Source organism: Danaus plexippus, chromosome 31, assembly GCF_018135715.1.
Source record: "Danaus plexippus chromosome 31, MEX_DaPlex, whole genome shotgun sequence".
NCBI lineage: Eukaryota > Metazoa > Arthropoda > Insecta > Lepidoptera > Nymphalidae > Danaus > Danaus plexippus.
The window spans coordinates 2,632,266-2,659,128 of NC_083558.1; the positions used below are offsets into that span (position 1 = coordinate 2,632,266).

The 26,863-nt window shown below is 32.2% G+C and overlaps 1 protein-coding gene across 3 annotated transcripts in view; it reads right to left on the minus strand.

Moving 5' to 3' along the window:
• Positions 1-26,863, minus strand: part of LOC116778315 (igLON family member 5) — a 108,948-nt gene that overhangs the window by 6,668 nt on the left and 75,417 nt on the right. For 2 of the 3 annotated variants that reach the window (XM_032672276.2, XM_061525697.1), the window contains 2 exons: positions 20,408-20,450; positions 4,635-4,731 (listed from right to left, as the gene is read on the minus strand). In XM_032672276.2, the coding sequence (XP_032528167.2) occupies positions 4,635-4,695 (61 nt within the window). In that variant the 5' untranslated portion in view covers positions 4,696-4,731; positions 20,408-20,450. Of the gene's footprint in view, positions 1-4,634; positions 4,732-17,647; positions 17,786-20,407; positions 20,451-26,863 lie in introns of those variants that run through there. The other variant, XM_032672279.2, reaches the window with a different exon arrangement.

The window sequence follows — 26,863 nt, forward strand, 5'->3', positions numbered from 1 at the left end:
ATCATTTCCATAAAAATTAGTATTTTTCTTCTTATAAAACTAGTTTTTGCCAGTTCAAAATAGCATTCTAATTTGCTCTCAAATTTTGTAGAACAGTTAGAGCCAAGAAACAGATATATTTTTTTCTTTAACGAAAACATTTTAAACAAAAATTCATGAATATTCTAAGGATCATCAAAGACGGTGATCGTACGCTCTCACAATACCCTCACCTGAAAGTTAAATGAAACTTAGCTGTTTTTCGTGTATTTATTTACATTGCCCGAGTTTAATTCAAATTTTATTAGGTGTATAAATCCAGAGATACCGTCTTGCGTACCACCGGAAGTCGTATGTTACCAACCTAACGGCAGCCGAGATCGTTAGCCGCGTCCGCTGCAGTATTGCTTTCAAACGTGACTCCTTAATTGGATAATTCTGTTTTGTTTTATGTCTCTGATTTATTTCTAAATATATAAATGGTACACGGAGATAACTTGACAATTGAACGCTTTTTTTTAAAGGGAATAAAGGCACAAACAGTGGAATTATAGATGTCGCCACTTGTTACATTTTGTTACCAACTTAACAAAATATGTAAAGGCAATTTTGCCACCACTTTAGAGTGAGCCAGAAGCGGGATAATTTAGAACATCCGGTATACCGTCTCCAATAGTCAATTGTTTGTTTTTGTTTGCATTTTAATTTCTTTTTGTTTAAATAAACTCTTGTTTATAATTCATTATTCAATAATTTCTTAGGTCAGGTATGTGCACCGACACTTCATGTTTTTTCATTATTGGTATTGTATAACTTCTTAATCCGTGTAGAGCAAGATTTTAAACGAAAAAGTCAACGTGAGCTTATATCATGACTCTACAGTGACCTTACATAAGGACACAACTTTACATATTCTTTATTCGCCTAACTAACGGAGTCCGCACTCTCACGTACTTGGTAGGGATATACATAAAATTAGTCATATATTTGTATATATCATAAATGAAAAATATTTTTCATGCACGGTTCTTCTTTTTCATCTGAAATATACTGAACTCATTTTGATGAAACTTCCAATAATGTTGCTTAGACTTTAATATCCTAAAGGCTTAATTTCTCCCAAATTCCGATAGTATTCAGCACCACGTGTTATGGATATTGTCGGTGTATGCGTGTAACAAGTTGAAAAATTTAGTAAGTTGTTTATAAAATCTAGGTTTTATTCAGAAATGATTTCCGAAACCCGCATTCCATGATTGGACAAACTAAGAAAGGTGGCTTAATTTTGTGGCAGCGTATTTTTCGCTTATTCTTCTTTAAGACAAACAAATGATAGCTCATTTCTAACAACGACGACGGCAACAATAAAAGTTACTCAAAAAGCACTTCCATTGAAGTGTAAAATTACAATATTATTTTTTTATGTATTTTAGTTATAAATGTTATTATTAAGAGACACAAATTGAAATACATCCACTGCGAAACAATAACCGTTCTGATCCAACGAGCGGGTTTGTGGAAGTCAAGTTTACACACAAATTTGTGGATAATTTTATTGAACTGGAAAGCTATGCAACGGTAGATAGAGCCACCGTCGATAATTTATGACGAAATCAAAACTAAATAGCACATTTAAATAAATCTTAACTTGGAAAATCAAAACGTTAAAGCAATGTACTAACTTTTTAGCTTAAATATAGTTTAAATTAAAAAAATACAAATTTTAAAAATGATCGACACGAGCAAGAGATGAAGCAATATCCGGAGTGTAGTCCGATTCAATTTTCATTTCATTTTATAATAAATTGTAATATAGTATAACAGCTGTATCTCGCTACAACCTGCTAAAAGACTTGGGCCTGTCATGAACTAACATCAGTTCATTCTTGGAACGTGCGTCGAAGGCAGCCCTAGCAGGTTCGTTTCAAATTTGCTTAGGCAGAGAGAGGAGCTTGGACAGTGGAGGTGAGCGTTTAACGCGCGTTAGTTAGGGACCACTTAAATCTACACCTGGGTCGCAGGTCCCAAGCACTGTTGAGTGTTGAAGCTCCTCTCCCTGCAACGATGGACCCGGCACCCGCACGGTGAATCCATGGAATGATGAGAGTTTTTGTCTTTATAATAAAGTAAGTACAATAAAAAAGTAGCCAGCGAAAGGAGATAGAAAATGTAAACAAATCTTCCATTAAATAACAGTATTTTTGTTTGTTTTCTGGATGACTGACAAGTCGTCCAAATGGATGAACCGATGTTGATTCAGCTCTATTTCTTTGTTAGGAGATTTAAATGAAAAAAAAAAACGTAATATAATCCACAATACTATAATACGCAAAATATGGTAAACGTTATTCTGACAGTTAAAAAATGAATTCAAAATTAAATAAGCGGAGTGTTTAAAACAAACTTTTAAGAACTATTTTTAAAGCAAGTTTTTATTGAGGGATCCATTTTACTGTGGGAGAGAACTTTTAAAATTATCCAGATTTATTGTCGCTGGAACGGAAGGCTGATAAAACATATCTTAATGCAGTTTTAAAAAGGAATAAAGTCTTTTGAAGTTAATTTAGAGGACTGCTGGCTAACAAAGACCTTACTGCGTGTTTTTACGTTAAACTACGTGCAGATAGTTTTCAGTTTTCCATTTATAAGTCGTATCAAATGTTAGTGTCAACGTAGGTTTACGCATCAAGGTAGGCGTAGCACACTTGGAGTAGGGGTGAAGGATTTTTTTCTGTATCTTTTAAATTCAATATTTTTATTATATGCCTATTTCCATATTATTATATGACTATTTCCATAAAACCTTATAAAATGTTTGTAGGCAGACTGTTTTTTAAACAAAAATTATATGTTTCATGAAGGAATATATCATTGAAAGTTGTTTTAAGTGTATAATATATGTAAATAAAAATTTGTTAGTTATTATTTAAATATATCTGTACTTGTATTTGACAAGTAATCTTTCTTCCGATAGCATTACTTGAAATATTTTTGGCACTGTTTAAACTTTGGGGGTAATTTAATTTTAGACTTAAGTTAGCTCGAGCTTTTAAACTTACCATAAAAGATGTTTATGTTTTAACTATTTTTCCATCCTATTATTTTAGAATGTTTATTGTTAGATTCACTTTAACGTGTAACGTTTCGTACACTGTTACAAGCGTGTTATTCGCCAACCGAGCCTCCAGGTTTTATTTTTTTATTCTACCAAAAAAATATCGTATTTAAAACAGAGTCTACAATAATTTAATACGAATAAAGAAGTGAATTACGTCTTATTAATTAATTAATATATAAAAGACCTGAATGACTTAAAATACTTGGTTTTCCTATTATTAATTTTGGGCATCACGATAAACCACAGATATCTTTATCTTTATTTTTATCTTTATCTTTATCCTGTGGTTAAAATTCATCGTTACCACATCACTCAATCTGATAAAAACTAATTTGTTTACAATGATTGTAAATTAAACAAAATTTTACAAAAACGTGAGAACGATACTTTGACATAAAAATATAAATTGTGACACAATACTAACATTCTATGTCAATGCGGCCGACATAAAAAATAACAAGCGCTGACATTGTCTTCTTTTATATCCTATTTCGGTTTGACTTTTCATGTCATTACTGTACCATATGAATATTACACATATATTTTGATATAAACAATCAAAACTTATTGCCCTTTAAAGATAATCTTACACTAAAGATGCAAATGACAGTTTAAATTTCCCTCCAACCTAATGAGATCTGATTCTTTCGCGAGTGTTCATTAAAAATAAAATTAATATTTTTCGGATTTTATTCACAATCGGCATCGTAATGCGACAAATAAATCATTTTTTTTATCTTAAACTAATCTCCGTGAGTCATCACTTTGTAGTCTGTTGTGTGAGATAGAAGGTGTAGATTTAATTGTTTTCGCAAAGCAACGATATATATGTAGGTACAATACAACGGGGTAATACGTTAAATATATAAAAATAAACAATTAAAGACGATGTTATTATAATGTAATTGGCTGTAAAAGAGGTAGCAGGATATATATATATATATATATATATATATATATATAAAGGTATGAAACAAAAATTGTGATGAGAATTGTGTCCAGTGATGTGTCGCTTCAACATACTAAAATTTTGTAACTGTATAAAACATAGCAGACAATGTCGCGGTTATCAGCTAGTTTAGAAATATTATTATGTTTTTATGTTGTTCTGTATAAGATCATTATCGGGCTCGTTAAAATATAACAAGTGATTATGCTTACTAACATTCTATATTGTCACACTAGCAACGAATTAACTTACGTTTATACTATAATGTGATGAGATTTGTGTATAAGCTTGTGGTATTTAAAGTGATAACTACTTGTGCGAGGGTGAAGGGCTTCGTGACGTGCGAAACGTAACGCGTAACGGCGCCGCTAAGTCTTATTTACCTTTCACCCACGTATACCACGTCAGTATGGAACGCATGGGACAAAAGTGTTACTCGCAATTTCTTCATAAACATATTATCCATTATAATGCATGTAAAATTTAGGCAAAAACTTTGGCTTTTTATATAAAACAGTCCAAGTTATCGCTTCTATCGGTCGTTTATATGCACAGCTTCGTTATATTCAAAAGCCTATGACATCTTACTTCTGTTATTCTGCGCCAACGCTGTCACGAGGGCTGCGGCTAGTATCACCCAACACTCCATAACTCAGCCTATCTTTACCGTTGCATGCAGCCTCATCTGGAACAGAGAATCAGATCTGAGAGAATATACATTTATCTTAAGGTTATAAGCGTCGCGAAGACTTTTCTTTTTAAGGAATTAATATTTTTCGGATTACTACGAGTATTTTATTATTTTTAAAACGACGTCTCGTCTGTCCGTGATCACGGTTGCTGGAATATAAACGAAACGTCTCGTCGAGAGTTAAAAGAAAATAAAAAATACGCGAGGTAGTCCGAAAAATATTAGTTTCATTTATCTTGAGGTTGTTGAGATGAAAAATGAATTTTAAATAAAAATCTTTCGTTTTTCTTTAATGGTTAAATCAACTCGTGGTAATTAAAAGACTATAATAAATTTAAAAGTTTTGAAATTTCTTGTATGCCCATACATATTCTGTATATTTGATGATAATTTTGACATATATAAATATATATATTTTTTCATTTTTTCTCTTTGAATTGTACAAAGATTATTGTGACATTTTTTCACACATTTCTTTTTATCAAATGCTGTTATCGATTTTGATGACTTTATATCGATCTTTATTAAGATTTCGTCGTTATTCAAAAGAATAATAATAAATTTAGCTTAAATTATGTATTACATTATAGGAAAATGATAATAGTATACACTCAAACCAAATTCACATTAAATAAGCCCAAAAAAGATATATATATATATATCGGCGCAATTGTCATTATTTGAATAACTAATAATTAAGGGTAGTTGAAATTATCTGGTGTCACCCGCAAAACTACCCACGTGGCCACCTGTGCAAGTGAAGTAACAACAATGTTGGTATAAATAGAGGCGAGAGTACAGATCACAGAGAGTCTCGCTCGAGCCCTTGCAGGGTACGGACCTCTTCGAAGTAAGGGGTTCGTCAAACCGTCTACGAGGTTACCTTCAAGAATCTGAGATCCTGACGACATTCAAGAATAAAGCCATCGGTGACGTCAGTTACGCTGACGTCACTCTTTTCAAAAATGACTGTTTCCTACCCCGACACATATCTAGTTTTAAAAGTCTTATTTTTTGGAAAATGCTCATTTTAGTGGAATGATATGATATTAATTGGAAATGGTGCTAAGAAAAATATAATCAATTTACATAAAATAACCAAAATCTGTAATAGATTGTCAAAAAAATCATGGGAGACTAGCATCGAGTTATTTACGGTCCAAAACAATTTCTAAGGTCATCAGTAGCTTTGGTGTAATGTTGTTGTACTGTGGTTGCTATGACAACCAGCTTGGATAGGATTGCCGAGGAATTTAACTGATTCAGTTAAGTTAAGGGTTAAGAGTTAACCTTTTCTTGGAGAAGAAACTACGTCACAATCTTTCCATACAGGAATCTAATCTGATCTAATCTGAAGACATCGAAAAAATTACCTACATATGTGTCATTATTTTGTTCCAACGTCACGCATTTTATTTCTTTTAAAATCACAGTCAGTGAAATGATTGAAAAAGAGGCAAAAATCGGGAGTTGAAAGTTTGAATGGAAATTAAAGTGGGTTTCTTTGTTGTCTCCCTTCACATATATAAGTATTGTTGTCGAAGAAAATGTGATGCAAGAATTTAATCTGCTTCTCAGATTAATGTATATTATTTAAGGTAATTGTGATTCCTTTTGGTGCAAGCTCTTACTGTCCTTACAATAATATACCACTACATATAACATCGCAATTGGTCGTATAAATACAGAGACAGAATTTCACATAGACATAACTACATTCTGTTTGAATGTCAACGCAAAATTATATAAAAAGAGCAAATAGGGCTCCAGAACGTTTGCATCACTGTCTCGTTGTTTCTTGAAAGTAAAAAGTAAAAAGAAAAGTTTATCGGAAAAAGAAAGTTCTGACATCAAACATTACACAAAATGAGTTACATTTCAGTACTGTTCATAAGTAATGTTAAGTCTTCCCCGCTTCAGCACGATATTGAATACTTTTGAATAAGTTCTGCTAATGTCTTGGGACCGAAAAATACGAGTACAATATGCCTATACAATTATCATGCTTACATTGTGCTTGGTGAAAGGAACGGAGGTAATAACTTATGTTAATATATATCTAGTGAAGTAAATGCAAAATAGCAGATAATTTTTACGTATACTGATTTACATGAAACAAAGTTTTTGGGATACTACGCGTTCTATTATCTTATATCTCCATGATCCCGACGTGTCTGTTCCTATACAGCAATCGTGATAACGGGTGGACACTTTCATCTCGTACAGGAAGGTCGGGATTACGTAGTAAAATAATAAAAATACCGTAGCATCCGAAAAACTAAATTTTATTGATATAGTGTGAATGTTGAAATATTTTGAGTGAAAATTAAAAATAGATTTCAACAAAAAGGCGTTCAAATTCGGGAACCGAACTTGATTGAGTAAGCTATCGGTAAACGAAAGGCTATTGTGTTCGCTGGGGTTGAAAGGGAACGGACACAAAAAAATAGACATACTCGTTGTATTGAGAACTTCCTCTTTTTTTAAAGTCGGCTCAAACTGTTGGTGTGATTTAAATAGTCGTGTTGGTCGCTCTTCGCATAACCATATTATATATATCAAACATAAAATATTAATAGAAAAGAGATGATAACAAAATATGATAGACAACCACAACCAACAAACGTCAATGAACTTTCGAACCGCGCATTTTTGTTACCTCTCATAAGTTTTAATATTACGATTAACATATATTAGAACATATTTTTTTTGTAACTAATATGACTAATTAACTTTTTACTAATATATAATATATAACTAATCAATATTAAATTGTAGTGTTTAAAAGTTTTGAGGCAGTGCTTGAAGTAAATTTTCAATTGACCATAACTTCTTTTTCCCTTAACCGATTTTGACGAAACAAAGTTTTGACTATGCTCCTAATTATATGTAATGTAACTGTGAAAACCGCTTTCAAATCCGTTGAGTAGTTTTGAAGTTATAACGTACCAAACAAACAGACAGACAAAAATTACAAAAATTGTTTTTTTGCTTTCTATGTCTCTTCTTCAATTGCCTCCTATCAGTTTTTTGGAAAAGTATTTAATGTACAGACATTTTATTTTTACTGTCTCATTATATGTATATCGATAAACTGTTACAAAGCTCATGCAAAAAAAAAAAAGATTACACCATAGTGACCCGTAAAAAAGAGAGACACTGCCAGAGAGAATATACAGTATTGCCAATATAAATGTACTACTTATTACCAACACTTAGATAAATATCAAATCTATTTGGCTTATTCTAATATCTAGAGAAGGTGTAGAAACGAGCACACATGTCCGATGCTCGCTTTATTTGTTATGGCTCTCTTTGTGTCTGTTACGGAATACAATTAGCAAGCAGACATATGTCCAGTCGGGAATCAAACCTGGATCCGACGAATAGATATTATTTAATCAAAAATATTAATATAATCTAAGCTTTTGAGACCAATTAATAGTTTGAAGCCAACTTTAGAAAAAATACAAAACTGTCTCAGGCATAATAAGAATTTACTTCAAAAAGTGGCGCGTCGAAGTCAGCAGTGTGTGAACACACAATGGACAAACCAGGCCACTACATTCGTTTTGATAAACCTCAAATCCTCGCTCGGGAAGACAAGTATATACCGAGGTTAATTCGCGAGGCTATTGAAATTAAAAAACATCCCAATTTCAATAGAGAAGATGGCTGGAATCTATCAAACACCTGGGACCCCGTTCTTAAAAATATAAAATCCCATGTCCGAAACCACACCGCAGGACCTCAAGACACCGTGAGCGCATTCTGCCGGCATCCAGAGCGGTACGCCAGAAAATTAAGAAATCGATGGCGGTAGATGATAAATAACAAGGACCAACTGACAGACATTCACACCTCGTCTGCCCGTGATCACGGTTGCTGCAAAGTAACCGAAACGTCGGGATTATGTAGTTTTTAAATAATAAAATCCGCGTAGTAAATCCGAATAATACTAGTTTCATTTAAATGAATACTCGCGAAAACCTTAGATCTCATTAGAATTTACTTCGATAAAACTTTTTTTAATCTTATTTAATGTTTTGCATGTTTATTTAATATTATTTAATATATCATACCTCAAACTAAAAACATACAGTTCAGAGTTTTTACTATACAATATGAACCTTATTGGACAGTTAACAAAAATGTAAAGGTGAATGAACTTACAGATTCCAAGACACTTAATTCTCTTAATTCCACTCAAATTCATTAAAATACTTTCTCTACACCACATTCCATAAACAACTTTGTCATTGATCGAGTTCGACATTGGACGCCATTGACAACTAAAAGGATGAACGCGTTCAGTATACTTGTGCATATATCTTTATATATATAATGTACGTGTGTACGTCCCTTAACAGGAGTTAGGAGAACGAAAAGCGGAAAGGTTAGGAAAACGGCTGGACCGATTTCAATGAGTTTTTTGTATTATGTATCTCCGCAGGTGGTTAGGATACACAAACCAGCGCACTAGATGGCGTCGCAGTCGATATCTAGGTTATTTAAAATGAAGAGGTTTCAACCTAGGTCACAAATGTAATATTTTAACACATCTTATAAATTTCTCTATTAGAGCAAAACTGATGTTCACGTGGACGGAGTCGCGGGAAAAACTGGTACCTTAATAGATTCCGATATTTTTCGGTATTAACTACTATTTGCACTTTGATTACGTTTTATCTGTATTCCTAACAAATAATACGTCTCTACTAACCATCTCACATCGCAACGTCCGCGAACATAAAATATCGGCGTGTTAGTACAAACAATGTTATGAAGTACAAAGTGAATAAAAAATCAGTAACATGCGAACCAAATTTAATAAAAGGGGAAGTGAAACTCAGTTACACAGAAATTCAATTTATATTTTAAATGTTTTGGCTTACGGAGTAATTGTTTTATTGTAAAACACACACACACACACACACGCACACATATACATGTTGTTTGTAATATATCCGTCGAAAATATATTGTATCTATCTTTTTCAAATTGTTAATGATTTCGTCGTACTGACTCAGCTAAAAGAAAGCTCGCTCAATGTTTGATTATTTCTTACGAGTTCAGTAGTTTAAACTTATAATACATGTGAAGTTCTTAACATGGGTTTATCTATATTTTATCATTGTTTAAATCCATCGACAGTAACCTAGAACACTTCACTTAACAAGTAATTTATGAACAGACACTTAAATTATAATTCCAGAAACTACTGATAAGTCAATCTATACATATAAGTGATTTTAACTAATAAATAAAAAATATACTACTAATAAGAAAATGTGATTTATTTAGATGTGGATGTTTGGTTTTATTAAACTGAAAAACTTGATCGATTTTTAGGTGACAGCCAGTTGTATTGCCTGAAGTACCGTGACACAGGCGATAGATGGCGCTGACTGTTGACTCACGTCGGTTAACACATACATTGCTCTCTGATACCAATTTCGATCGTCGTGCGGATGAAGTCCCAGGCAAAAACTACTTAGCACTAAGTCAATTATTTTGGATAAATTTTAAAGCATTCTTCACCAGCTGTCGTTTGGAATGACGTGAGGTTTGACAGAGGGTGGATTTGTGTATGTAGTTTTAAACGCACACATACACAATGCGTGTTGTATTAAGCGAATAATGTTTGTATTAGACAGAGATAAAAGATTGCGAATATGTAGAATACAATAAAAAAATATATATTTCTTTTAATTATTTTGTTATATTATTTCTCGTACATTTTTTAATATAAAAGTTGCGTGACTCCGAACGAGATCTTGAATGCAAATCTTTACATTTCATCAGCCTCTCTGATGGAGTAACATCCTTGACAGTTGAAAGTCCGCACCAGATAAGCTAAGCATCATCTGATAAGCATGATGAGTAAGATCGACCAAAAATCCATACAAGCGAGCTCGTCTTTGGATGACTCCTAGACTAATATCTTAATGAATTGTGCTCAATGGTGAGATCCTAGAAGATTGTAAGCTCTGTCTGACAAGCTGAAACATTTTTAACAGCTTAAAATTTTGCACTTCCTTGTAACCGGAGTTTTATTCGTCGGCCTATAACTCCAAGATTTCAAACTATGCAAAAGTTACTTCGAACTATACTAAACTAATTAAAACGATTACATTCCTAATTACATTAAAGTAAATTATTAAATTACATTTTAAAAATATGGTTATTGACCTCTAGGTGCAGAAGAGGATAAGGAAATTCTTATTTTTATGCAGATCGCGATTTCCTAAAGCCAATTCTTCCATCGATCCGTTGTTTAGTATGTCATCAAAACAATGTAAACATCCCTCATAGTTACGACTTATAATCATTTAAGAGTATAGAGAAATTAACAATAAAAATATTTTTCCACTTCGGTATTCGTTTTTTTGATATGTCTCACCATTTATAAATCCAATAATACCAGGTTTTATAGGGGTCGCTGTGACCTTTGTCTGATTGATTTTAAATAAAAGGGGAACTCCCCTAGAATATAGTGCACTTTGGACTTCAATGGGATTTCTTCTTTAATAAATAAACAAATGTGATGTAGTTTGTCTTGTACTATGATGATATTTTTTAAGTGCTATTAAATTTTTATCCGAAAGGAGGTCAGACAATTCGTTAATCGGTTTTATTGTATATTGTATGTACTAAGGTTAAAAATATCTTACTAGTATTTACTCTCGTGTTAAAAGATTCCTTTCACTCTTTTATTATATTTTTAAAATATCGATTCATTAGCTTGTAAACATATAACACATTTCCAATTTAAAACATAAGTAGCAAAAGCGGAAGCAGTTATATTTGCTCTATATTATAATCAGGCGCTAATTGTGAAAACGTTGTTAAAATATATGTTAATTGAGAGTCACCAATTTAAGCACTACTATAAGTAGAATGTTTTCCTAAATTAAATTATAATGATGGACATAAAGTGTCCTTTTTACGTGAATTCGTAGCATTTACAGCAAAAAACTGGTATTTTTATTCATCACACGTGATAGTATCGACGTTCTACGAATGAAAACCTGTTACTATCCGTATGTTGTTTACGAACACTCATGGTAGGGGCTGATGATAATTCCATTACAACCCTTCCATTGTATCATGGACGTAATAAAATTATCCAAAAATAAACAGAACAAAATTTAATATTCGTTTTAATATTAAAGGATTCGTCATTAAAGGTTTTGAGAGATTGTCGTTCAAATTCTTTTGCATACATATATACTTACCACAAGTCTGTATAGCCAAACCAAACTGACAGTTAAGAGTATTTGCTTCACGAATCTACGCTCATGATATTTTTAATGTAGGTTTGTGAATGAAAAAGTTTCAAATCTGTATTTCAAATATAGTCCTAGCCTTTATTACCATAGGTTTTTTTGTCGACTCCCTCCTCCCTGTGGTGAGGGGTCGGTTATAGGGAAAAAATCGATTTACTAAGTGCTATGATTTATTGTGAGAAATGAGTTTAATACCCAATTAGCTTCCGCATCCCGAGGGCGAGAACTACGGACGCCCTTTGACCTTAAATCTGTTAGGGGATGATTTATTACACATACTGATGATTTGTATGTGTGTGTTTGTGTCCGTGTGTGTGTGTGTGTGTGTGTGTGTGCGTGTTTCGCATGTATTTTTTTATATATAATCGCATTAAACCGTTTCGCTTTTAATAAATATAAATTAAATAGCCCCTAATTTTCCCAGAACCATCAAAGAGATTTAGTATATCCCCGTAAAGGGCGGGATTAATGCGGGTTCGAGATTAAAAATATTTAATGCTTTCGCCGAAATTATCTATGTAAGTGATTTGAATAAATTTAAATTATACATTAACGTGAAAAAAGTTCTTATATGTCTTTGTATATTTCCGGTTACATTTATTGTGACGGTGTAAGATTTTTTACTTATCTGTGATGACATTGACGTGAGACGTCATGACGTCACAAATAAGTCGGATGTGTGGTGATCGACAGTGATAGTTCTTGTTGCAACACTAAGTTGTTAACAATGGAGAACTCAACGGGTACAAGTAACGGTACAATAGTATAATGCCCTTATTTATTAGCTATCTGTCAGTGATTGTCATCGTAATCGGACCAATCGATTCAGAGATAAGCCGGAACGGTTAAAACATGCGGACAAAAACAAATAGATTGTTTATTTTAATACACACAGACACTAAGATTTCATTCATTTATATATATATATATATGTATATATATATATATATATATATGTATATATATATATATATAGTACGTTAATTTTATTGTTTCTGACAAATAGTAAAAAAAAAAAATTCTTTCGACTGTTCTGACATTAAATTATTTCCAGATAAAATCTCAAATATATGACATTTATAATTGACTTCTCACGTGTAACTTCATCAAAGAATTTATCTAATTGGTTGTTACATTTCGCAGAATTACAAAATAATATAGACAAACAGAGAATGCTTTACAATAAAGAAAAATCTTGCCGGCTGTGTCGTTTGAAGCACATAATGTATTTACCATTAAATCTTCTGAAATTTTATACCATTCAACGATATCTTCATTCTCTATATGTCGTTTGAGCGATGTTAAATAGTCGTAGACTGAGCTTAACCGTTCGTCAAAACGACTGACATTACTCCGACAAATAAATAAATCATCCCGGGTGAATCTTTGTGATAACTGGAAGTGTGCCGGGCGTTGCGTCACTGGCACGTGACGTCACCGGCAGGACGGAGCCACGCGCCCGTCACGCGACCTGTCAGGGCGAGACCGCGCGCCCGTCACGTGACCGGCGCGTGCGCACTCCCAGGAGATAGCTACCTATTCATTTGTATGGTTAGCGTACATGTACATCGCTTGGGGTTAATTTGTTTTGAGATATATTGATCTGTGTGATTAACTCTCCTATGGGCGGAATATATCTGTTTAATGCAGTTTTTATCCATTAGAACAGACAGTAAAACTATTCAAGCAAATAAAAAGAAATAAAATTTCTATCTGAGTGTACAAATACTTATTATATGTTGTTTGCAATGATAACGATATTCTCAAACACGGAATTCTTGAAGAGAATACTTAAATTATATAAATTTATTTGTTAAAACTAATACGATACATTTATATCGTAATAAAAATGATTTACAGATACATTGAGAACCGCTTTGACAACAATAACGTCCTTGTGACAAACGAATGTGGTCCGGTGAACTAAAAATATCTTTAATTACGAGAGACTTTAATTATAGACAATATAATTATAAATGACGTCAAGTACACACTTACGCTTTGTCAGGCCACGTTGGCTTATTAATTGGTTGCTGTATATATATATTAATATATATATATATTTCGTTAAATATTTTGTTAAAACGTATGAAAATATCAGACGTTAGACCCACTCAAGGTTATCACCATGTCAGAAATATTTAAGTTGTCTCATAGTTGTGGTAAGTCTATTGACGTAAGGAATTCTGTATAAGAAACAATACAGCGTCTTAATGTCACGATATGCGGTTTTCGTTATATAATATTAGTTAGTTTTCAACTAGAAAATATATGATGAACAAACTGAACTACGAGGAGAAGGCGGCCTTATAAAATTAATATTTTCCACCCAACTTACGCGAGCGGGAGTTTAGAACAGATATATACATTTTGGCGTAATAATCACGGAAAAAACTATTCTATCTTATTTTACAGCATCGCATACATAAGTGGAATTAATTTCCATGTCCATTTGGAAGACGTTTTGACTTCCGCTCATAAACGAGGGTGATTGTTGCACCCTCAGGCTACGGGTGCGATAAATAACAATAATGTTCATAGTAGAAGTAATAAAGTATAATAATCTCTGGATTATTTGATAGCAACTCGACTTTTAATATTACTTTTAAAATATAGAAATGAAAGCTTTTATTTGTTCTGCGATATTTATATATATATATAGTATATATATATATAAATATATAATTATTTTTTAAACAATATTGTATCGCCAGCGATTATTATCAGTGACTGTTTAATGAGCGCGACGCTCGCTGGCAACTTAATAATAAGATTTACCAATATTCTAGATTAAATCTAGGCTGTATCTAGGTCTAAGTCTAAAAGCTATCCAAAATGCAATTATATCGTACACGCTCCATGTATCAGGCACGTATAACTTGACGTTGTGCCAATTTTGAAGAACTATCTATCTATTTGTTCATCTATATATATACTATCTATCTATCTGTACTATCTATATATCTACATGTATATATAGATGAACACATATATATACATATATATGTATATATATATATATATATATATATATATATATATATGTGTATGTGTATATTAATCGAGACATATGTAAGTTTTCACATCACGTAACTAATAACTTTGTTGTCAATTAAAAGTTTCGGTTTGATAAAATTTTATCAAAATTAATTCAGCCGATTTAAAATCGAAAGTTAATATGCGTTTTCAGCTAACGATTTTTTATTTGTGTCTTGTTATTTATTTGTAATGTACATGAGATTTTTTAACGGCGTTTATGGACGTAAGATTTTACAACAGATTTAAGATTTCCTCGTAAGATTTGACAACATACAGACATAAATTATATATATTTCGAAGAATATTTATTAATTATTTTTATATATATTATTTTAATTCGTATCGATCAATACTTGCGTGTGTGATAAATGCGATCTGTCTTAATATAATCGGAAAAAAAAATTAAATATCTGCTTTGTGAAAATACTTTGACGTTTTTTTTTTATATCTAAAACAAGAAAAGTTTGTCGAATACACGAAATTTATAATTTCTAAACACTTGAAAAACTTATATGAACTCGCTTGTAAGGATTTGTGTAGAGCAAGTATAATATATTATAATAATAGTATTTGTTGATAGAGATGACAAAAAAATCCTTACCATCAGTGTGCATAGTCCAAGTTTTGTCCACAGTCCATTCAGTAAGCTACGGGTAAACTTTAATGTGATGATATTCTTTAAGAAGTATAACAAATACTACGTTTTGTTGAATCTTACCAACCCACAGTGACCATATAGATTTTATTAACTTAACAACACTCGTTCAACAACCGACATATAAAATAAAATACGTCCAAAAATTTTCTCCGTAATGAATGAGCTTTAAAAAAACATGGTTCAAATGCGAGTTTTCACGCGTCAATAAAATATACCCAAGTATGTATTTACTTTGAATATTCTGAATATTTCTAATCGCACAAACATCGTCGTTAGATTTCTTGTGTGTAAAAGATTGTCAAAGCTCTGTGTAGTTTTAAATATAGCGATCTCGTGTTTCCAAGAAGATGTATATATTTTTCAGTAAAACTTTTTATATCAGTTCCATCATGTCTAGTTTTTTATTAATATCCAAAGTACCTAATTTATTGCCGATGGTCTAGAGGTCTTCGACTGTCGAATCTTAAGTCTTAAGCAGAGTACGTAACTCCTGTGAGACGAACCAAAGATCAGGTCAGTTCGTGTTGACCTTGGATTAAGAAGGCACTAGGTTAAGCTTCGTGGTGACATTGTTTGAGGCCTATACCGTTATTCAATTTTCGATCGTCTAGGGCATAAGCTGATGATGAAGGAGGTAAAATCCAATATTACCCATAACGAAGTCTCAAGTAGACCGTCAGCTCATCGCAGGATATTGAACCAACTGATAGTCTCCTCAATTTTCAATATTATCTGAATGATATATCACAATGTACACTCGTAAGATCGTTTTAAAGTCCAGAGTCACATGGCATGTAACTTCAAAACTAATTTTCTACAGCCATTTATTTCAAATTCCATAGACTATTCATAGGAATTTCATTATTAAATGTTTTTGATTTATTATCATATAGAATATTATTACAGATATGATCGAATTTTATGTCTCCTTTTCTTGATGGCTCCGTCTTAGTACTGCTAAATTTGATTAATATGGAGTTTTCCCCTGGTTTACTCGTTTTCCTATGATTCCCCGGACGAAAGGATATGTCTTATTGCAAGTGTAAAGAGTACACCAGTTTTTGCATGATTGTGTAACAAACAGACATACACATGTATATAATAATTGTTAGATGTATTAGAAAATAATGGTCCTGACAGAAAATATCTCCCTTAACGTGTTTCGCTTTAATAATACTTATATTAGCTCGACGTATACTAACTAGTCTACACTGGGTTAGACTAGACATGTCCTTATATTAGTTACACGTGTATTTCATTTATTTTTCAATGTATATTTAATTACAAGAAGTGTGATACTTCACTTCTTTGTTTCAAATAAATTAATAACCTTTTTATAGCTCACTTAGTAATATATTTTGTCATTGTAAGTACCTATAGTCAAATGTATAGCATAGCAGTTTCAATAGCCTTCTCCGCAAATAAATCAGAATAATTACGTTATAACTTTATGTATAAATTATTTTATTGAACACGCGTGCAATATTGAAGATAGGATTGATTGAGTTTCTCATATATTTTATTATTTTCAAATCATTCAGTGGTTTTAAATACATTGCGTGGAAACAGCTTTCTTTTCGCTCCACTCCCAAGTCACTATAGCGTGTCAAAGTGTAGTATTTTCTGAATTATATTTAGAACCAAATAATAATAAATTTTACGTATTTTATTTCTGTTATCTTTGAGATTCATCTTGAGCGTCGATTTTATTTGATATGTTAGTTTGTTATTCATTAACTCGAAAACTAGTTACGAATTACAAAATATATATATTGGGTAGGCGTTTATTTTTAAGCCTAGATTGACATAATTAATTATTTAATATTCAAAAGGTTTATTCTACGTGTCCGCTCTTATTGTATAGATTTCCTTACCGTATAAATATAACTATGAACCGATAATTAAAATTTTCTGTAATACACACCTGTGACTGGTTATGCTATCCATCATCAGAGCAATTGCTGCCAGAACTTATCACAAACCAACAAACTCACTGTCACGGACGTGTATCAGATTCGGTGGATGAGGTTTTACTGACCCTTTGTCTGAGGGCCCATGTGGCTATGGGGTCCCACGTCCCCCACCCCCTGAACTCCCTGCCTTGTTTATTGTAATTGATATACTATTACACTTTTTAATGTCACGAAGCTTTTCATTGAAGTGGAAAATAAAGATTATGTGCTTGCTAATCGGTTTTAAACTTGTGTTTAGTTTTTAAGCAAATATTTTGTCAGATTTTTTTTGGTGTTAACGAATTTTGTGCTACAGAATATTATGGCTATTATTAATTGTGTGCATTTAATTAACATTATTTTAAGAATTCCGTCTATTTAGTGCTATGTGACTGACAACGAACGAAAGTTTAGGCTTCGTAGACTTGGGATTTGATTGGAAATTTGATTCAAAAAATAAAGGAATTTTGTGTGCCCTCTTCCCGAGGGAATTGCACGGTTTTCTATACAGAATATATCCCAGTAAAATATACATATTGTTGTAGTAGTTTCAATAAATTTCCTTGAATGTTTTTTTGCGAAACAGAAACCACACCATGTATAAGAGGGTCAGCCTCCTTGTTAAGTAATCTATACTATAAATAAAATGATATTGTCTGTTTGTAATTACTTATTGACAGCTTTTAGTTAAAGGCATATGAAAGTGTATTCAATACTTACATTAAAAATACATTTCTTTTGATTTTTGTTTGTCTTTCCGTTTGTTTCTATTAATCTCAAGAACTGCTCGACCGATTTTGAGGAAACTTAATTAGTAGGTAGGTTATGTTATAAAGGGTAACTTAGATAACTTTTTAATAGACTTGGAACAGGAGGTAGCTGACAAATCAACTAAATATTTGTTACGGAATTACTCCTTCAACGATGATGATTTTAAAAATTGTTTTCTTAAACGAAAGGGCACGGTTTTCAGGTAGTTCCTTTAGCACGAAATCAGGATCCGATGAAGAGGTCTTCCTTTAAAAACCTCATTATCTCATCTGATTAGAGGTTAACTATCCTGGCACAGCAGCAGAAAACAGCTGGTGTTAAAAAAAAATAGTTTTTTAAATTCGCACCTACGCTTACCTTATGTTTGCAATGTCACACTATGTACGGGACGTGAACAGTTTTGTACTAATAATGTAACATGAAACGCTTCGTATTTGTTGTGATGATGCAGACTTGTAGTTATCATTCATCATATTTGTTTTAGTTTATCTGTAGTTTACTTGTTGCAAGTGAAATAAACGGTTCTAAGTTCGTCTGTCTAACCTCCCTTGCATTAAATTTCACGAGACAGGCTTTCTTCTCGATACGATCCTGGTCGAGGCATCTTATATTATTATTATTCATATATCATATAATTAATATAATATATATTTCTGAACAATTTACACAAAAGCCGAGAGCAATTGTGGTTTTTGCTTGAGCAGTCCAAAAGTCATGACCATTACGGATTCATTCAAATAAAATTACATCGCCACAAATTTTCGTCCAATCAATGTTTAAATGATTTCGATGAGTGACTTTTTTGTTTTCAAGAAGATTTTTGTAATTGTAAAACATACATATGAAAGGTAGAATTAATATATCAATAGTAAAAAACTAGCCGTCAAAGTGTGATATGAAAAATACTGAAATTTTTCTTTGAGTATTCATTTTATTCTATATGCGAAGGCACCAGAAATACATCGAATAGGAATGAAAATATCAAATCACTATCACGTTTCCCGAGATACATCATAGACAGACGGACAGTTGATTCCTAATAGGGTCTCATTACACCCTTTGGGTACGGAACCCTAAAAAAATCAATTCTAACAAGTCAAAAACCTCATCCGTCTTTGGCTTCGTGGCTGTTTTGTGAAAATAATTTTAAACGTCACATATTATTAATTATTTTTTCCTCCCTTTAAAGTACACCATCACACACAACACCGGCCGGCGATCATTAATTCTTATTATATTATAAATACGTCGGTGAGTTTGCTTGTCTGTCACACCTTCAAGCTCAGATTGCTGAGCCGATTTCCATAATAATTTGATTATATTATCAAGGGTAATGGGACGAGAGACTTTTATCCTGAAAAATGTTCCTGATTCAAAGTTATGTAAAATATTTTTACGTTTTTTTTCGTATTTTGTGCGTTTTATCAAATATGAGAATTATATTGTACTATCTTTGGTCAATTACGAGTTTAACGCGAGCAAAGTGGAGAGAAAAGCTTAGTTTTTCTACATAAAAAGCTCCCCCTACTTGTTACGCTACATTGACTCCTCACCCCTTGCAGGTAACCGCTTTTCTTAACGAATATTTCTACCACACCCCACACTTTAAGGTCGCTTTGCATCTATCGTTAGGGTGGGTAGATGTTACCCCAAATTAATTCCGATATATTTTTTTGCCGACTTCAAAAAAAACAACATATTAGACCCGTATTTCATTTAGTCTTACGCCTTAAAACTGAACAGGCAATTTATATCACAGTGATAATTATATCGTTAGATTTCTCTACGGTATGTTTTGTTAGAAAATCCATTTATTTTGTAAATATTTACATTTAGGTGATAGATGATTTTTATAGTACATAAACTTTAATAACTTTACATCAATTCCTATCTACATTTCGAATAGGAGGTACAAATCTATATTTTTATAAGTTAACGAAAACTTATCTTTATATTCTCACCTCATCTTATTTCAGCTAAGTGACCGTCAGTGCATCTGGTGATCTGTAACAATAGAGCAAATAAAAAGTTATATTAACTTGTGTTAGTTTATTACTTGGTATAATAAAACTACGAACTTATTGGATACCTATATAATTTTAATGTCCCGAGAATCGAGGAGCGAAAGTGGCGAAGGACTGTATGAGTTTTAGATCATTCAATGAAATAAGTGACTACATTTTGTTACACATAATCTTAATTACAAAAACAAATAATTTTTAGGGTGAAAATTCGTCAACGTTGTCATGTGTATGTAAATAAGATGTGTTGCAAACGATAAATCAAGAAATTAAATCTAAGTGTTGCTATATATTGCTAAGGAAGATGAAGATGCCAATTTATAGATGAGATGAATACTTCTCAGCTTTCCATGGACGCACCGTGCGGGTGCCGAGTCCATCGCGTTTCAGGGAGAGGAGCTTCAACAGTGCCTGGGACTTGCGACCCAGGTACAGGTTTAAGAGGCCCATATCTAACGCGCGTTAAACGCTCATCTCCACCGTCCAAGCTCTCTCTCTGTTAACCAAATTTGAAACGAACCTACCAGGGCTGCCTTCGAAGTACGTTCTAAGAATGTATTGATGTTAGTTCTGGACAGGGCCAAGTCTCTTAGTAGGTTGTAGACGGATTTAGCTGTTACACCTCTCGCTCCCACTTCGCGAATACAGAAATAATGATATCTAAGATTTTGCGTGTATATATTTAAATAGAACAAATTTTTTCGGATATTATACGTTATTTACAATTTTATATCTACATCTACAAACATTATCTTCACGTTTCCGTTTTCTTACAGCGACCGTGATCACGGGCGGACAAGATGAAATTGAATTGTTGAGGTTTATCCCTGAACAAAACATAATTCATACATCCCTCCCAAAAACAGATCACGTAATTAAATATAAACGTGCTTTTAAAACTTAATTTATCTGGACTCAGTTCACTTATAGCTAGCACTGATATTTTTTTGTCTAATAATTACAGAGTCATCAAACGTACATCGAGACAAAACAATAAAAATAGTCGAAAAAATGATTCAGCTTTAATAATGTTCTCAATTGTCTTATTTTACAGCTAACTGGGCGGGGCTGAGTTGTTCATGAGTTTGTAGATTTGGACTGTGATAGTTTTTTTTTAAGTTGTATTTACAGTTAGTCAGTGATGTCTACACATCATGCTAGCTCTTCTAAATTCTAGCATCATAAATCTTAAATTTAATATATAGCGTCGCAATACCTATAATTAGAAAAGTCAATAATCAAGGGTAATTAAAATTATCATGCGTAACCTGCGAGTCACCTGTGCAAGTGCAGTCACAACAATGAGTGTCGGTTGATATAAATAGAGGCGAAGGTACAGATTAAAAACATTCTCGTTCGAGACGTCGGAACGATCGGACCTCTTCGAAATAAAGGTTCGTTAAAAGTTTTACGAAGTGTCCTTCTGAAGCTCGACAGACGAACAAGAACATAGACATCTAAAAACGATGAATCAAACATATAATAAGTTATATGTCCTGGATAATAATAATATTAATAGTAGTCAAAAAGCTGTAGGTAGTAAGGAAATAGGAAGAACCGGCAAGCCTTTGTGTATTAAGTAAATAAGATTGATTCAAGAACATGTTCTTTGTAAGTATCTATCTTATACATATAATTCTACTCTACGTGTGTCATTGACCTTCTAAGCGGCTGGATCGATTTGAATGAGGTTTTTCGTTTCATTTGTGTGGTGCAACAGATGGTTAAGATTCTATGTGAATGTTGTATGAATCCTATCGGTCAGCTTACAAAAAATGTAAAGGTGAATGAAGTTACAGATTCCGAGACACTTAATTCTCTTAATTCCACTCAAATTCATTAAAATACTTTCTCTACACCACATTCCATAAACAACTTTGTCATTGATCGAGTTCGACATTGGACGCCATTGACAACTAAAAGGATTACCGCGTTCAGTACACTTATGCATATATCTTTATATATATAATGTACGTGTGTACGTCCCTTAACAGGAGTTAGGAAAATGAAATTGTGATAAATGGAAAGATCATATATAAGTTTTATAGCACAACTTTTTTTTTATTAACTTTTTTTCGGTATAATTAAAAAGTTATATCAACTTAAAAATATTTTTTTGATTTCAGTACCGAAAACACGCCGACATTTCCCGAGCAAACCCGAGCGCGTGTGACGTCACAATGTTAATTTCTCCTCATTGTAGCACACAGCTGATACAGTGTTTTGACGTTCAACCGATAATATCTCGTTATTATCGTCGATATATCGATGAATATATTAAAAATGTCGAACCTTAAAAGTGACCGCGCTTGCTTCGTACCGTTATGTACGAATACTACAAACAAAACCCCCAAAATTATTATTTTTAAAGTTCCTCAAGCTGTCAAACGTCGTAATAAATGGTTCCAAGCAGTGCGACGACCTAATGCCAATACAAAATCATTTTTTTTTGTTTTTTAGTTTTACGCGTCAATACCAATAAAAATTAATTTTAAAGTTTTGAAATAAATAAAGAAATCGTTATTTTTTTTTTCAAAAACACATTCCTGAACGGATGGACCGATTTGAATGATTTTTTTTTGTATTATGTATCATCGCAGGTGGTTAAGATTCATAAACCAGCGCACCAGATGGCGTTGCAGTCGATATCTAGGTTACTTAAAATGAAGAGGTTGCAACCTAGGTCACAAATGCAATGTTTTAACAAATTATACATTCCTTTCTGAGCTCAACTCTGATTACGCGGGAGGAGTCAAGGCAAAAACTAGTATATACTTTAATTTAACATCAAATCACATACGTACATAGAGATCATTAAAAAAAAGGGTTCACACAATCAAACCGAATTCTACAGGAAAAATTGTAGCGATCACCCCTAACTTACGGGGTACTTCCTCCGTAAGTTACAAATTAACATTCATACACGTAGTTTGTTTTAGTCTGTCTGTATATTTTTGTTTTAAAACAACTAATTAAAATATAATTTCTTTTACAGTCGATAATTCGTCCGCATACATCCCTCATATTTTTAACTTATGAGAATTTATTGTAATATTTTATATAGATTTTTTTTAAATACAGATAAATGTATTGGGAATGAGGAAAATACTTTTTATAAATTTGCTTTATTCGAAGATCTCATTGAAACATAGATGATCTCGTTTCATTCTATAGAACGGGAGCTATTCATAAAAATATTTCACAAACTTGGAATTCTTATGCAATACTTCCTTATTATTATAGTCATTAAAATTAATAGCATTTTCTACATATCATACATGATCTATGAAAACTCATCGCCTAAGTTTAAAACCATGATATTGTTTGCAACATCTCACATTGATGGCATTAAAGTATATTTATTATACCCAAAATAAAATAATATATATTTTTTTACAACCAATGAACCATGCAATTTTTTCTCACTTCCCAAGGATCCCTGAAAGTTTTTAATTAAGGAGCAGTCCGTTGTCAACCACTCGGTTCTCTTTTAAGTTTCGACATTCGCTTTCTTTTTACAATAAAATCAATACATCGTAAACTTTACTTGTTAGTGACATTTTTTTTTTAATTATGAAAATTAATTCCTTCAAACGTATCTAATACATTTACAATAGTTCGATATATAAAATTGTTTTCATGTAGACTGTTCTTTCAAGCATTCTTCGACGTAATTCTTAAAATTTTCTCAAGTTATTTTTTTTATTTAATATTTTGTAGATAGTTAAATTTAACTGGCTCAAACTACACAGACGAAGTTTAGATTTATATAGTACGTTCAATACCATGAAATAATTAAATTAAACATACATTGCTATTCAATCATATTTTTTTTCATATTCACTTTGGCTGCGCGTTTGAACCTTACTTTTTAATGAAAACAACTTTATATAATGGCAGCCATAGTTATTATAATGATTACTCTGTCAGATTCTCATCAAAAGGATATATTTTGTATATATTCAATCGAAGCGCACTCCTTTTTAATAAACACACTCGTCGTTCAATATGCATTCTTAATTGAATGTGCGCCAATTAATTGGCACCAATAAAGCAAACATACGCCAATAATTTACTGTGACAGCGTATTAAGGTTCTACACCTCATATACCTGCTAGCTGTTGTAAATCTTTAAAGGTATGACAAAATGTAGGAATGAATGAAACGAATGAAGAAAATCTATCAAAACTTTTTGCGAATTTAATAGTTTGCCAGCTTGTGAGGAGGTCGTATGTGGTTAAAAAAATATTATGATGTCTAAAATAACCTTGCCATTGATTTGCTATGCCCGTTTCCAATCAATAGTTCGTTCTGAAATCAATTTGGTAACTACAGTGAGATCTGAAGCAGCGAGGTGCCAGCAACTAAATCTCACCAACTGCTTAGACGACATTTCCATCACGCCACGCATTCAGTTGTTAATTAAATGTCAGGAGATTTCACTCACTGTAATTCTATAGCATATTATATAAAATAGAATTATCAGACTATGAATATTGTTCATGTTTTTAGCATCAGAATTCATACGGTTGATATATAAAGGACTTGTAATTTAAAACCGCCCTCTTTCTTATTGTTTGTTTTGAGCGTGACTGCTAGCTTAGTCAGCACTTAAATGGCTTAAATTCTTGGTAATATTAGTCATTTGGTAATTAGTATTTAAAAATAGTATTTAATTTAATACCCTGTGTTTGTTTGGGACCGTAATTTTAAGCGATTACGCAAGTATTTAGAATAATTGCTTGTTGGAGAAGACATAAGTTTGTGTTTAAAGTACTCGGAGTGTACATAATTTAGAGTAAAGGTTTGGTAAAAAATAATAATATAGTTCTCGTATTTATTTTTGGTTTTTAACTTCAAAGCTAAATCAGTACTATTTGATAGTGTTCTCTATAAATGTACCCAAATTATGTATGTTAGTATGCCATAGTTAAGAGTATAACGCTATTAGCTGTTTCGTGAAATTTAATCTGTATATCCTCAATTAATAAACAAAATGCACAGGATATAATACAAAATAATGAAAGCGGTTTTATCGCCTGTACACGATTTCTTCCACGCAATATCAGGTTCAAAAGACTGGAAAACTAATGGAGGGAATGTATAAACAAGATTATATGAAGATGTACACAGCCTTAATAAATATATATATATATATATATATATATATATATATAATGTGATACGTATAAAAGTAAATATTATCTATAAATAATAAAATACAATCTTACTTATATTTCCTCTGAAAGTAGTCCACAATTTTATCTCTAATGACTTAGAACGTCGGGGAAACAAGCAGTGAGTTCGATAAAGCGACCGGTCGGACTGTGATTAATGAGATAAGAAAAAAAATTATTGTCTGTTTGATTTCTTATTATGAAAGTATTTATTTGATTTAAACGGGACATTTTATACAATTTTGTCTCCAAAATTTGTGCATATCCAATTTCAGATCTAATTATATAACTCAGTATGGACAGGTAAATAAAATATAGTGTTTTTGTTGGATGAATGCTTATATTAATTTATTATATTTCTTCGATACAATATAATCTGCTCGTGATATTAGAATGCAATTACTTAAAAAGGTCACCCTTGCCTTACAATACTTCTGGGCCACCTGTTTTGAAAAGATTAGCTGAACCATTGAACAAGTACTACTGGATTACAGCTTGGGTGTTGAGCTAATAAGAAAGCACTATTTGCTAACTTATTTTTTGACAGAGGGAAAAGAAACACAGTTGGCTTTTGATTTTGTACGAAAATGTTGGTTACTACCAGAAGAATCGCGAGGCTAGTGGCCCGGATTGTGTTCCAGCTATAGTGATAAAGTCATATGCTCTCGAGCGACACCGACATACAGAGTGACAGGGACAGATCAATGGCGGTAAAGCTGGGGTCCGCCTGGGTGAGTCCTAGCTGCAAATACATTATCGCAGCACATTAACGACGCACTATTGACCCCTATGAAATGATATTTAGACATCTTGAGACCCAAATATGTGTGACGGTTGTGATTTTTTGAATTTCTTAAAAGAAAACTGTCATTGTAGCTTGTATTCTAGCCTAGGATATGATGATAAAATTATATAGTTAATTATATTATAAAACTTCAATCAGTCCAAGGGTGATTTTTTTCAGATTATTTTAGTTATTAAGCCATAACAACGCGACATTTTAAATACATCAGATTTATGAACTATCACAATGTCTGAATACATTTTCATTTAAAAATTCGAAAAATTTCAAAAAATTTAAATTGAAGTACAGAGTTGTACTTCATTATAAAGATTATTTAAACCCAAAGTTATTTAGTTCTGATGATAAAACAAACTCAACACACCATCACGTAAAGTAAGCCTTTATAATTATATATATTTTTCACATAAAATAATA